Source organism: Taurulus bubalis (genome assembly GCF_910589615.1).
Source record: "Taurulus bubalis genome assembly, chromosome: 4".
NCBI classification, from domain to species: domain Eukaryota; kingdom Metazoa; phylum Chordata; class Actinopteri; order Perciformes; family Cottidae; genus Taurulus; species Taurulus bubalis.
This window is the reverse complement of record NC_136592.1, coordinates 15,155,624-15,169,129: the sequence shown is the minus strand read 5'-3', so window position 1 is coordinate 15,169,129 and position 13,506 is coordinate 15,155,624. Positions and strand designations below refer to the sequence as shown.

The 13,506-nt window shown below is 39.9% G+C and overlaps 1 protein-coding gene across 1 annotated transcript in view; it reads right to left on the bottom strand.

Annotated features, from left to right (window-relative positions):
• Window positions 1-896: 896 nt before the first annotated feature.
• The window catches only part of myo1ea (myosin IEa), a 30,930-nt gene continuing 18,320 nt past the window's right edge, over window positions 897-13,506 (bottom strand). Inside the window, exons 15-28 of the mRNA XM_079216679.1 lie at window positions 12,110-12,191; window positions 11,734-11,840; window positions 10,173-10,271; window positions 9,687-9,831; window positions 7,663-7,777; window positions 7,415-7,584; window positions 7,177-7,322; window positions 5,642-5,788; window positions 5,277-5,434; window positions 4,879-4,968; window positions 4,585-4,789; window positions 3,716-3,751; window positions 2,556-2,725; window positions 897-2,464 (exon numbers count right to left, since the gene is read on the bottom strand). Of these exons, the coding sequence (XP_079072805.1) occupies window positions 2,388-2,464; window positions 2,556-2,725; window positions 3,716-3,751; window positions 4,585-4,789; window positions 4,879-4,968; window positions 5,277-5,434; window positions 5,642-5,788; window positions 7,177-7,322; window positions 7,415-7,584; window positions 7,663-7,777; window positions 9,687-9,831; window positions 10,173-10,271; window positions 11,734-11,840; window positions 12,110-12,191 (1,747 nt within the window). The 3' untranslated portion in view covers window positions 897-2,387. The remainder of the gene's footprint in view (window positions 2,465-2,555; window positions 2,726-3,715; window positions 3,752-4,584; window positions 4,790-4,878; window positions 4,969-5,276; window positions 5,435-5,641; window positions 5,789-7,176; window positions 7,323-7,414; window positions 7,585-7,662; window positions 7,778-9,686; window positions 9,832-10,172; window positions 10,272-11,733; window positions 11,841-12,109; window positions 12,192-13,506) is intronic.

Sequence of the window (13,506 nt, the reverse complement as noted above, 5' to 3'; positions counted from 1 at the left end):
TCTGTAGCAACCACTGAACAGAGGAGACTAAAATATTTAAGAGGTGTATCAAAGATGGGCCATTGAGGTCAGTTTTCGGACGTGAAATAAAGGGGATGGTCCACAGTCCAGTGATGTTCAGAGAGAAAACATAAATATGTAAGAGTCCAAATATGTTCTGACTGAGGAATTCAAATGAAACCTTAAGTTAAAATAAAAATATAAGATGAAGTGCAGTACCATACTGTGGCCATATACCATAAACCAAGAACTTCCAGTGGAGCGCAAAAGACACTTTGACACGACGAGAGGTCTCCAGGTTCCCCAAGATAAATAATCCAATGCAGTGTTGCTTCAGATTTTAACAGCAGACAGTTTCCTTGTATAAAGAAAAGACCAGGTGTCAAAAGCACCATTATCACATTATGGCTCTGCAAGACAGGTGACCTTCATGACTGTTACACCTGTGTTGTTTCTGTACCTGTGGCATGTGTCAAAATGCCTTCCATTAAAAAGTTTGTGTTTATCTGAGAGAAAGGTGTCACATACAGTTAGATATTATTCTGCCATGATTTTTGCCTCTTTTTTTCTATAAATGCAGTTTACATTTCAAATTACACTTTTGTATTTTAGTTTTAAAAAAAATGAATAAATTATGAAATTAAAATTACTAACGATTTACTTTATTTTGGACAGAAAAGGTAAAAATAGATGTTTGACCATGTAAGGAAACTGTGTGGCACTGCTTATAAATAAGCAATAACATTCACTAAAAACTGTGTGGAAAAAATAAAACTATTTAGCGGGGTTTGGTCTGTTAGAGTAGTCTGAACTAATGATTTCTGTATTCATAGATTGTTGGACTGCAGTCTGGATGGGATGTAAATATTTTAAAATACATAAACATCTGATTGATCATTGTTCATTTAATGTGTTCTCTGATAAAACAAAAAAGCATAAAAAATGCAATATGACATGCTTTATTAAAAGACTCATCCACTTTTTAATATTGCACAAGGATGTTTTCAACCATCCAAGATCCAAACCATATTTGAAGATGCAGAAGATCCCAGGTGTTTTTGTTTTTACTGACTAGAGCATAATGTGGTTATTTGATTTAAAAAATACTAAGGAATGTGTAAGTAATGCAACAGCAGTGCAAAATATGTGCAGAAACGGGCAGAAGCAGAAGGAATTATTTGTAGTGCCACGGAAAAATGTCAACAAATGTCTTTCACCAAAAACAACTTTTGCACGAACGAAAATCCATTCACCCTAATCTGTGCTAACCATTATTATCCATCTGTAGCTGAACCAGAAATAAAGCAGCCTTTTGAGTATCAAAAGCAGAGAAAAATCTGAATAGTAAGATCCTTCAAAGAAAATACAAGAAAACATTAATTTAAACTCTATCCAACAACAACTCCTAAAATATGAACACATATACAGAATCAGATCTAAAATGCCTTTTTTTTTATCATTTCATGTAAACAAATGATTCTCCTCAGTAACTCCGCTTATTTCTCGCTTTACAACTTGTCCTTCATACACTTGACTTACCGGCTGTGGCATGAACGAGTGAAGATGTCTGTGTCCAAGGTAGTACCTGTACCAATAAAGTGCTAATACACCACAGACAGCATGATCAGGTTACAGTATACATTGCCTCTATTCTGTGTCTAAAGTATACTGGTGAGATAGAAAAACAAAAACAACAAACAAATAAAGATGAAGATGGTTCTCCAGGTGATTCAACACTTGACCACATTGCCTTCTAAATGTAGTTTTTTCAGACCTATTAAAATTGTTATAGCTTTGGTATTTAAAATCATTAAAAAATCACAGTGTGATGATTTTCCGAAACGCCGTCCCCTGTAAGAAGTTACAGTTTGTCACCAAAATAAATATTCCTAGTAAAGCAGCAGTCGCTTCAGTTTTGCCACTGAGGTGATCACCTACGATTCAGCAATCAAACCTTTTGAAAATAAAAAGTACAAGCCTGGTCCCACAGATTAAGCATACTTCATTCCAACGCTTCAAAAAAGTTTGAGCTCAAATTCTCAGCAAGATATAAATGACAGTAAGGAGAATACAGAAAGCTATAAATACAATAAATAGTTTTGTTCCATACTGAAAGGGACTGTGGAGGAAAACAGATCCGAGGGTCAAACAGTCTTCTTGTCTTTGAAGCGGCGCCTCATTTCAAGCCTGACGGTCTTTTGTTCAAGGTGGTGGAACCGAGAGATACATTCATCCACTACAAGGCAGCAGTGGAGGATGTGTGAGTTTCTCTTCTCAAGAAGTCTCACGGTGCTTCTTTCTCTCTGACTGTAAGGTCCACCTCGTCCTCCGAGAGGGTCAGTGGGAATGCAGCAGGCTCTCCTCCTCGAGCTGTAAACCGGCAGCTCCTAGATCTTGGTAACATAGTTGTTGGGGAAAAGACCCTGCTTTCCACGAAGTCGTCCAGTCCACCACCCGGACGCATCTACGCAACAAACATGATGAGATTTGAGGCCCATTTCAAGCTGGTATCTGACACAAACGTTCATATTTGTTTAACCAGCAAGCCATCTTACCCTCTTTGATGATGTCAATAAGTTCGTCAGCATTGAAGCTGAGCTCGTCTGTATCCTGAGCGTCGTAGGCGTATAGAGCTTTGCACTGGGGCACCTGGGGTTTAGGCTTGGGTGCAGGTTTGGGTCGCCCTCCTCCCGGCGCAGGCCTGCTGGCTGATGGTCTGTGGGCTCTAAGGCATTGTGAGAAGAAAAAAAGAGGGAAACCACACGACTGTCAACATCTGCTTGAAGGCGCTACAGTTCACTGTGCTGCAGTTGGCTGTGAAGTTAAGTCAGAAGAAGCAGTTGGTAGACGTGGTGTTTTTGTGCGTGCATAATCACCATCTTGTCATGTAAAAACATTTTGACTCCAATTCGATTTTTCGATTGACAGTGACTGTAAAAACATGTTGGTGTTTATAATGCCTCCTGCTCGATTTGAACTCGCTGTTGCTGTTCACAAATCTGCCACAAGATGGTGGTTGAGTACGCACTATCTTTCACAAACACACTGAAAAAGTACACATTTCAGGTAGCCTTTGAGAGCAGAGAGTGTTGGTCCAGAGTCATTGGTACCTTTAAGATGTCTGTTTATTATTCTATATACTTGCTGTTTTAATTTACTTGGGGAAAAAAAACATGTATACTGTATATACAGTACATTCTCTTTTAAATGAGTTTTTAACACAATGCCAAATGTACAATTTAAGAATGAGAGTGAACAACTGCTCAACTAACTGAGGTTAAAATCCAAAGTGTCAACAGTTAGATTTTACATATGCAATATAGGCATTTAAGAGAAACATTTAGGCCTCCCAGTGAGAGCTGTGTTCATGAAACCATCTTCAATGTCCATCGCTTTATTAAAAATGAGACATCAGAAGAGGTGCACAGCAGGGATTACTTCATTACAAAAACTAGTTCAAGGAGCTTTCATTCATTAATGAAAGCTCAATTGTACTAAGATGAACTGTAAAATAATTCCCATTTGAAATCAAAGAAATTAAGCAGCAGAAGAGAATTAAATATTAGTTGCAGGCTAGAGTTGGCTCGTTTAGAGTTTGAACTTTGCTGTTGTTAAAAAAACAAAATGTACATGAGAAGAAGCATCAACATATCCTGCTGCTGAAAGTTGTTCGTCTTTAACCACCACCCAAAACACTACAAACACTCCAACTCACATTCCTCCATTTGAAGTTGGCCGTCTGTCTCCATTGCTACAAAAGAATAAATCATCCAAATTATGCCAAATTACAGAAACACAAGTGTGTGCATTAGAGTGTGTGGGCAAAAATATGTGTGTGCATGTGATGCCAGACATTGCACCGTATTGCCTTAAAACCTCAACCCATTCAGCAGATATAAACACATTGAAGAAATACAAATATAAATGATCTTTTGTGTATTAATACGTTTACTAGACACAGGAATGTTAAATGCCTAATGGGAGAGAACTTTATGCGTCAACTAAATGCTGTGGAGTTATATTAGGCTGAATGACAATTAGCAGCATACGTCAGCTATTAAAGTGGTCTCAGGATACAATTGTGTTAGTCATACTCGTCAGATTCCCTGTAATGGAAATACAAAAAGGGGGTCTGGCCTTTTGGGAAAATGACGATCAACACCATGAAAATCGCAACACCACAGAACCAACAAACAAAAATACAGCAGCATTCACTTAAATCACACACTTTTAGTTTTCTTTAGAAGTTTGACACAGATTTGAGACATATTTTTCATTCCGAGGCTGTGAGGCACTAACACGTGATTCTGGTGTGTTGGTGAGACACCAAAAACAGCTCCCAAGATGCAGAACACTGTCTAAGTGTCACAACTATCTAAGACAGTTAGAAAGAGTTGTCACAGAATGAAACTAACCAATAATTTGGCCGACATGTGCAGTATGAAGGGTTTGCTGATGCTGCATTCAGTTTAAATTGATCCACCTTTGTACAGTACCAAGTCTTCTATGTGTATGTGTGTGTTATTTTGTCTACTCCTGTATAACTGTGTGGTTGGTGTGTTTTAATTTGTGTGAGCGTCTCACCCTGCAGCTCCTTGATCAGGCACTTTCAGACAGTCCAGGTCGGGCTGCGGCCGGCTGCCGCCTCGCTCCTTCAGCTGGTTGCCGTTGCTGGGCAGGAAGGGGCGTGTCCCGTTGTCGGGTGGAAGATTCCTCTGCTTGTGATGCTGCAAGTTCCTCTGATTGGCTGCGTGGTTGGTGTTTTTAAGGCCACCATTCTGGTGAGCGGCTGCAAGAAGAAGAAGAAGAAGATTGTTTTAGACAGTCAACTTGGATGTAAGAGTAGCCTGTTCACGTCCTGTGAGATGGCGGATGTACCTGGAGGTCCCGGCGCCGCCCTCGAGGGGATGTTCTGGTGAGTTCTGGACGCATTGGAGTGAACCTGAGAGAAGCTCTTCCTAGTAGGGCCTGAGCATGAGAGAAATGAAGATGAGAGGGGATACATTAATGTAATGTATAAATAAAGAAGGCTTGTATCTGAAATGATTGTGTTTACTTTAGAGATAGGACGAAGTCGATTCTGTGAAAGTAACAAGTAACAACTCTATTCAATGGTAACACCAACATAAGTAAAATGTTTGCGAAGATTTTCAGACGTCGTCAAATTTAATGGGTCAACTTCATCGCGTGACTTGATTCCACCCCTCAAGTTAACGTATTCACATCTCGCTGTGAGAACGAGGCCATTGCTGTACTTCAGGTCTGTCAATACTCACGTGTGTTCTTCGGAAGCCCGGGGCCGACGCTGACCTGCAGAGATTTGCTCGAAGGCTTCAGTACTGGCATGTCTCCCTGACCCCCAACGAACAGGACCTGCCGGGAGCCACCCCCACTCAAGAAGCCCCAGTTCTCCTTCTTCAACTTCATCTCCAGTCTGAGGGACAACACAATTTAGTTTTGTAGCGCAAAAGCCAAAATAACACTTTCTTTAAATGGTCCCTGTGACTTTGTTAACAAGTGCTTTTGAAATACTGACTTATTAGCAATGAGGGTTTAGCACCAGTCTGATTTAAAGTCTAATTAATCCAATTAAATTGAAGACATGTCCTTTAAAAACAACAATACGTTATTGTTTACTTACGTGTTATTAAACTTGAGCGGTAGCTTCCTCTGGGTTCTCTCCTCAAATCTGCGGGCCAGTAAGCTGATGAACTCGGTCTTAAAGACACACTCCAGCAGGCTGTCGTACTCCTGCTCGTGCATGATCATGAAATCATCCTGCATTGTGCTGCAAAAACATGAACATGACACTTGATGAGATACAAAACCTAAAATCCTCATATCAGCTGAGACATGAAGCAAATCTCACTGAAACAAAAATGCATTCACAAGATTGTTTTTTTTAATGCTTTAAGATGAATGCACCTTAACTGCTCGGTTTTGATGGAAGTTAAGATGGAGAGTCAGAATCATCTTTCACATTTGCATAGAAACAGAGGGGGGCTCACAAAGGGGCTCACGTCTGAAGAGGGAAGACATCTTGTGCCCGTAACCCACACAAGGATACTTTGTTGCTCTCAGAGAGGTGCAGTTTCTTACAACTCCTGCTTTCGCTCATTGCCCCACCTGGTCCATATTACCCCACTGACTCAAAAGCCACATGCTCTGATTTCTACCTCTAAAACAAGATATACAGCGTTCCCATCAACAACAAAGAGTCTCTTAGTTCCTTGTTTCCCCCCATTTCTTTGTAGTTAACTCAGCGACGTTCTTTAATGAGAATGTTTTTGACTGCATATTGTTTAGAAACATTTCTGAGATGTGGACCATCAGTCAGGTCTGCACACAAAGGGACAGACACTCAGATGTATGTACAAGAGACAGGTTTAACATACTTCACATGTTTTCAATGTCCCATGAGTGACATTTACAGGAACATGGGAACTTATGTGATTGGAAATCCAGACTGTGTCTTTGAAGTAGATGTATGATTTTCTGCAGTGCAATGTGTACAGATTAAATGGTGGGCCCCATGCTTCATGTTGATGGAGTTTGGAAGTGCATTTAACTTTGAACCTTTTTTCAGAGGGAACCTGGTCCGAGAGACATACCAAGAAACATGTTTTTCTCTGTTGCAAAATGCTTTAATGCAGATCAGATATACACCATTATGTAATTAGAGTATATTGCCATGTACTGAAAGTCTTGGTGTTTCGGCACTGTTTTTAATTTATGTTACGTTTTTTTCCCCCTGCGATGTGCTCTTTCAACCAGAAACCTCTTTCAATGTTTAAACCATTTGTTTTAGTATTTGAGTAGACTAATGTGATGCTCCACAACTAACTCGATGACTGCTCATGACCTGGACATTGAGATAAACCTCAATGCAAATGCAGCAGGAGTTAAATTGGTGGTGTAGCAGCAGGATGCAGGGCATAAAGTTGACTTATGTAGAGAGAATGAGCCCAAATTTGTTTTTATGGACAGATTTTGTTTGGAACATGTGGTGGTCATAAATGCATGAGCAGCATGGGGAACTCCATTAAAACCACCTTTCAGAATACAATACTGAAAGCAATAGTGAACAGCTGTGAGACTCTGTGCTTCAACTGTTGACATGGAGTTTATGTTGATATCTGATACAGAGGATGTAATACAGATTTGAGGGAGATGTACCTGAGAGATACTGCCAAGATCTTCTCCACATCAATCCGCCTCTTCAGCACCTCTGTCACCTGCCCTTTCTCTGGTCCTTGTTTCACCTTTTCTCTTCCAATCAGGTACACAGACTTTGGGGTCAGTATCAAGTCCCTCTTAATTCCCTAAAAATAGCAGGACAAAAACAGAAGAACTCCATGAATGTTTTGTCAGTTCCTAAGAGACGGGAGCAACCTGCAGACGGAAGGAGACCAACCTTGAAGCGGCGGTCATATTTTGTGACTTTGTCTGCGAAATCAATCTTTTCTCTCTTGGCTAGGAACTGCCGGAGCTCAGGCCTGTCATCCATGCCCAGGTAGTCACCGACGAAGTTTCTGTTGAGGCTGTGTCGCCGCCTCTCCTTTCGGTTCAACAGCAGGTCAGAGGCTAAAACCAAGAAAATGAGATATGAAGACAGAGGAACTTTGACAGAGGAGTAAAGCTGCAAGATGTTGCACCACTCACCTTCTTCCCTCATCTGGACATACTTCTTGCGGGCCATGTATTTCCTCCAGGCTTTTTGAATGGTCCTGGCGTAGCCATCGAACTTGCGCTCCCTCGTCTCTTCCAGCAGAAAGAGCTGGAACAAAAACAAAAATGAAATGAAATACAGTAAGAGACAGCACACCTGCTCAAACCCAGACAGAGACACACCTAAACAAAGTGACTGGAAGGAATGACTGCACACACATACTGAACATTCCTGCAGAGTTGCACAAAGCCAACTCTAAACATTTAGATTTGTACGACTTTTCAGTGCCTACTTTACAGGCAGTGTCATCATGGATTGTTGAAGGGGTGAAATCACTGATCTGCCGAGAGATTATTTTAGCATCAAACAATATCACCCAGACCTTTTTGGACAGTTTTCTTCAGTGCTGTCCACTAATCTACAACATTGATTTTGTGTTTCCGTTGTCAAAACATGTGTTCGGAAGAGATTTTCTATGATTACAAGTAGTGTTTTCATTCAAGACGTACTTGAAATAATGTGGGCCTATCTTTGCAGGATAACGTATTGATTAGGTTTCCTGGAACACTGCAAAATATTTGATTTGTTTCCGATCATTAGCACATTGTTTCGTACTGTTTGGTATGATCAATACACTACTTAACAGTATCCACATAAAGATAATAATTTATTCTTTGGCTGTTAAGTCATTTCACCATTTCCTGCTCAAGGAGCTGACTCTGGACCAGCAGACCACAGTCTATGTCATTTCCTGATGGGCCTCTAGACACGCAATCAAACTCTCTGCCCTCTCCCTGCCAGACTAAACATCCTGCCCACTGCAACGGGCCTGGCATCGACCACGGCCGACCACAGGCTGCAATGTGACAGGAACAAACCACAACAAAATGCCCTGCGTCATTAATTGAGACAGTGACATCACTTCAATGGTTTTCACCAGACGAGTGATGCAACTTCCCAGGTAAGATATCTAACAACAAACAGCTGGTGGGGTTTATGTTTATATTACTCAGTGATGAATTTAGCTCAAGATGATCATTATTAGAACTGAAACTAACATCTCACAATTATTATCATTATAAACATATCATAATAATAATGTGATTAACCATTATCCATCACCACTTTGAAGGAGAAACTCTTCTCCAACATCTGCGTGGCATCAAACAAACTTGACGTATTACATCCAACAGAAACAAAATGCTTCAGTCATACCACTAATTAGTTGGTGTCAGTGTCTTATCAGACAGAGAGGCTTGTTTTGAGAAGCTTGGCAGCTCATTTCAGCGGTCCACCCTGTGTGATATTTGCGTTTCACAAGCACACCTCAATGACTTGGACTCTCAGTCTAGCAGTGTGGGGGATGGTGGACTGTTGGCATGCATGACTGCAATGAATGAGTGAAGGCATTCAGGATCAGCTGTAAGGCCTGAATTAAAAGTCTGTGTATTAGCTTACAAACATACATCACTGTGTGTGTGTGTGTGTGTGTGTGTGTGTGTGTGTGTGTGTGCATGCTTCTTCGTGCACGATGTGTACAAATGTTAATAAGTGAGAGCATGGCCATGACACAAGTGCTGCTTTCATAGGAATCATGAAAAAAAAACGTAGTTATGGTGGAAAAAAGACAAGCCTTTACGATGTCCCCCCAAACTCTGCAACCACAGTCTGTACTTGGGTTTTAGTTCCAGAGCGGTGTTGACTCAGTGCTGACGTGGTATAAGGGTCGGGTTCAATCTCCTCCCCTACATCAGGGATTCAAGCATGATTTGGGACACGAGTGCCCTTTTATGGTGTTTATTGTAAAAATGTTGAGTTCAAGTTTTTTCTCTGCAAACAAAAAGGCTTTTTGCATGCCAACATGTGATTTGAGTTCTACGTGTGTACATACATAACATGTGAAAAAGCTTTTGCTTTATAGTAAATCTTTCTGAATTGCTTTCTTCTAGAGATGTGGTGTCATAAAGCGCAAAGACTTAGCAAAAGAACAGGATCTGACGGCGGATGTCAAACCTACCGACTCAGGGGCTTTAATGAAGATCTTGGTACGTCCAAGCTGGAACTGATCCTGGTCCATGTTGACAGACCGTAAGAGATGAGAGACGCCTTGTTTCTCATCTCCTTGCCACGTTGGCCAGGACTCTTTGGTCAGAATGGCGTACCTGACAAAACACAGTATTTTATAAAGACATCAACAGAGAAACTGTATTTAAAGTGGATCAGTCCTGTCATGGCATGTTGGACAATCTGCTTATTAAAGTGTAACTTTCTCTACCATATTTTCCAATGTTTTTGTGTCTATGTGACTAATGAGGATCATTTATTAAATTGGTACAGCATCGAGCGACAACACTAAAAAGGCTGCAATGTAATAGTTCGGGGCAATTTCTTTCCGTGTCCAGGTCAGTATCTGTGTAGATTCCTATCAGACTCACTCCTTTAAACCAAATGAAAGTCAGAAATGAGTACCGTATGAGCCCGCTGTGAGTCTGAGGCGTGTTACCTGTTGAGGAACTTCCTGAAGACTCTGCGGTAGGCGTAGCCAGCACGCCTCACCCTGATGTTTTCCTTCAGACCCAGGTACTCCACTTGGTGCTTTACTCTTAAGACAGAAAAAACATTAGGATAAAATTAACAAACATTTTTCTTCACCTAATAAATTAAGATTAACTAATTATCAAAATGCCTCCTGATTAATTTAATGTTGATCGACTGGTTGTTTTAGCTTTCAATTGGAGTAAATATATATATATATATATATATATATATATATATATATATATATATATATATATATTAATATATATTGAATACATATTATTGTGTATATTTAAATATATATATATATATATATATATATATATATATATATATATATATATATGACTTTATTTTAATTTGTATATATCTTTCATCCCTGTTGCTTCTTTATATATTTGATCTTTTATCTTGTGTGTTTGTATCTTCAATTGTAAGGCGCTACTGATGACGACAAAAAAAATTCCCCTTGGGGATTAATAAAGTATATATTCATTCATTCATGCTATCCCCTGAGCCATCAGAAAGTGTTTTTTGATGTTTGATTGAATATACATTTACATTTGCTGGGTTTTCCCTTCCCCGCCTTCCAATTTCAGGTTTTGTTCTCTACTTTTGAAATTGTGATAGTTTTGTGTTTTATGTAGCTATGAAAGATGAGAATAGATTAGATAACAGTACAAGACATAAAAATAATTTGAAAAAAACCCACATCCTAAAGTAATCTACGGAGCATGAGGCTCCTGCTCCTCCAGCGGAAGTTGTAATCACATGTCATTGTATAAATACTAGCTGCGTTTTGCAAACTTTTTCCTCAAACAAAGGCTGTAAGCGCTACTTAGTACACTCACACTTCCTGTGAAAACAACAGTTCCGGTGCTAATTAATGAGCAACTCTGCACCCGACTCACAACAGGAAGGTCAGAGGCTCTGAACAATACAACAGCACTCTGCATCTGAACATTTAGTGCCCAAAACCTGTGAGCACGGAGGAAAAAGGGGGGAAACTGAAACAAAGGGATAAAGAGGGGGGCAAAGTCTGAAAGGCCTTGCATGACTTTGTCTTTCAGACGGACAGAAAACATCCAAAAAAGAGCAAATAAATAAAACAGCTGGAGCAAAACGGATCAGACCAATGATTCAGCGTTTACCTTTTGGGTGAGAATATTTAGAGTTAAATTTCCATTACAGACAATTTAATATTATTTCACCTTTATTTATAGATCATAAATATAATAGATTGTTATCAATTTCTTTCATTTTAAGGATTTCACACACAAAAATGTATTTGAATTACAGAACACTATGGTGGATGGCGGGTAATTCTCATCACTAATTGTCTGTCTCAGAGAATACATGTGACAAATCATGTGTTCACTCTTAAATGTTACTCTCACACCTACTGTTGTAGAGAGTGCTCCACCTGATACATGTAATGTTAATCAGCATTAGTTTGACACAAACAGGCTCTGGGTGGTTTGTAGTCATGAGAGACTGGAAGGAAATCAGGGGACACAGACACTTACCGGCTCTCTTCCCAGTCTCTGGGCTTCTTGGTTTCGTTAGGTTTGATGCAGCGGATGTAGTGCGGAGTACATTTCATCAGTGTGCTCACCAAATCGTTGGCTTGTTTCTGAAGGGTGCAGTAAGAGCAAAGATCAGGAAAGGTAATGATGATACTGATGCTCATAATTATGTCTCATGAAAGCCCCAAATGCTTAGTCTGCATTACGGATTAACCGCTGAAGGACATGCCTCTGAGCAGCAAACGTTATCTTTTCAAAGGCCATTACCACAGCGACCCTGAAAAATATGAGGGACAGGTACATACTGCACACACACACACACACACACACACACACACACACACACACACACACACACACACACACACACACACACCTTTATTTTGCTGCCTACAGTTGTGGGTCGACCCTTCTTTTCAGCGTTGAGACTTTCTGGAAACAGTGCTCTGATAAAGGCGCTGTTAGAGGACAAAAGTGAGGAGTTAGGACTGACACAGGAAGGCAGGTATCATGCATGAGTCAACGAAAACAGAGTGAACAAGCTGAAAATAATGTTGAGTATCCCTGGTTGCCAAAAACAAAAAATGTAGTTAATGATTAAAGAACCAAGGACCTTCGACTGAGGTCACTGGTTTAAATTCCTGAACAAGTTGGGAAGGTCTGAGTTGGGGGCGGGTGGGAAAACAAGAGATGTGTGTGTGTGTGTGTGTGTGTGTGTGTGTGTGTGTGTGTGTGTGTGTGTGTGTGTGTGTGTGTGTGTGTAAACACCTCTCATCAAGGCCACACTGTTCCATAGAGGAATGTATGTGATTATTTGATGCCTGGTGAAATACAATTATTGATCACTTCTGATTGAAATTTGGGATTTTGAGAAGAAAAATAAAGAACAATGTTAACTTTCTCTGAATTTATGGAGAATAACAGCATGTCATACGTCTTCTTTTAAGTCTCTCCTGAAAACATTCTTTGATCAGAAAGCTTATCTTGGTGTTATCGGTGCTGCCTGTTTATTCTATTGGTTCTTAATTTCTTGTTTATTATTTTTTATCTTACCCCATGTATTTTATGATTTTTTTCTCAATGAAGCACTTAGTCCTTTGTTTTGATAAGTGCTCTGTAATTACATGTCATTGTTATTATTATTCTTACACTCCCTCCAGCAAGATTACTGGGTCTCAGTACACTTGGATTTTAAGGAATAACATTTTGGTCTAATCCTCAACATGCAGTTCATAGTTTGTGGTGTTTTATAACATCACGACTACACTATGATGTGCTGCTGCTGGTCAGAATGTAGCAGATATTTGTGAAGTTTCCATATCCTCGGGTTTCTCTCAACTGAAGACAAACACTCAACTCATTTCAAGAATATTTTAAAGTAGCTCAGGATTGTATTTTTGATCTCCTTTTAGGAGACGCAGACTAAGGGTTCATTTGTAACTTGATATATAGTGCCTTAAGTGCCTTTGTTGTCATAGTACTTGTACTATGTGCAATGACAATAAAGTTGAATCTGAATCTGAATTAAGGGAGGAAGGTGGGGGTTATATTTGTGATAAAGGGACATTTAAAGTCATCTGCAGGTATATACTGGGCCACACAGCAGCCATTTATAATAATGATTTAGTATCTCAAGTCTCACATGCTTGTGTATCAACAAGCTCCTGCATTATGGAAAAGTGCTACACCCACTTCTAGACAGAGTAGAGGCTCTGCTTTGCGATTGAATGATGCCACGTTTGAACGGTAAATTGAAGACAGTGTCTTCTTTGA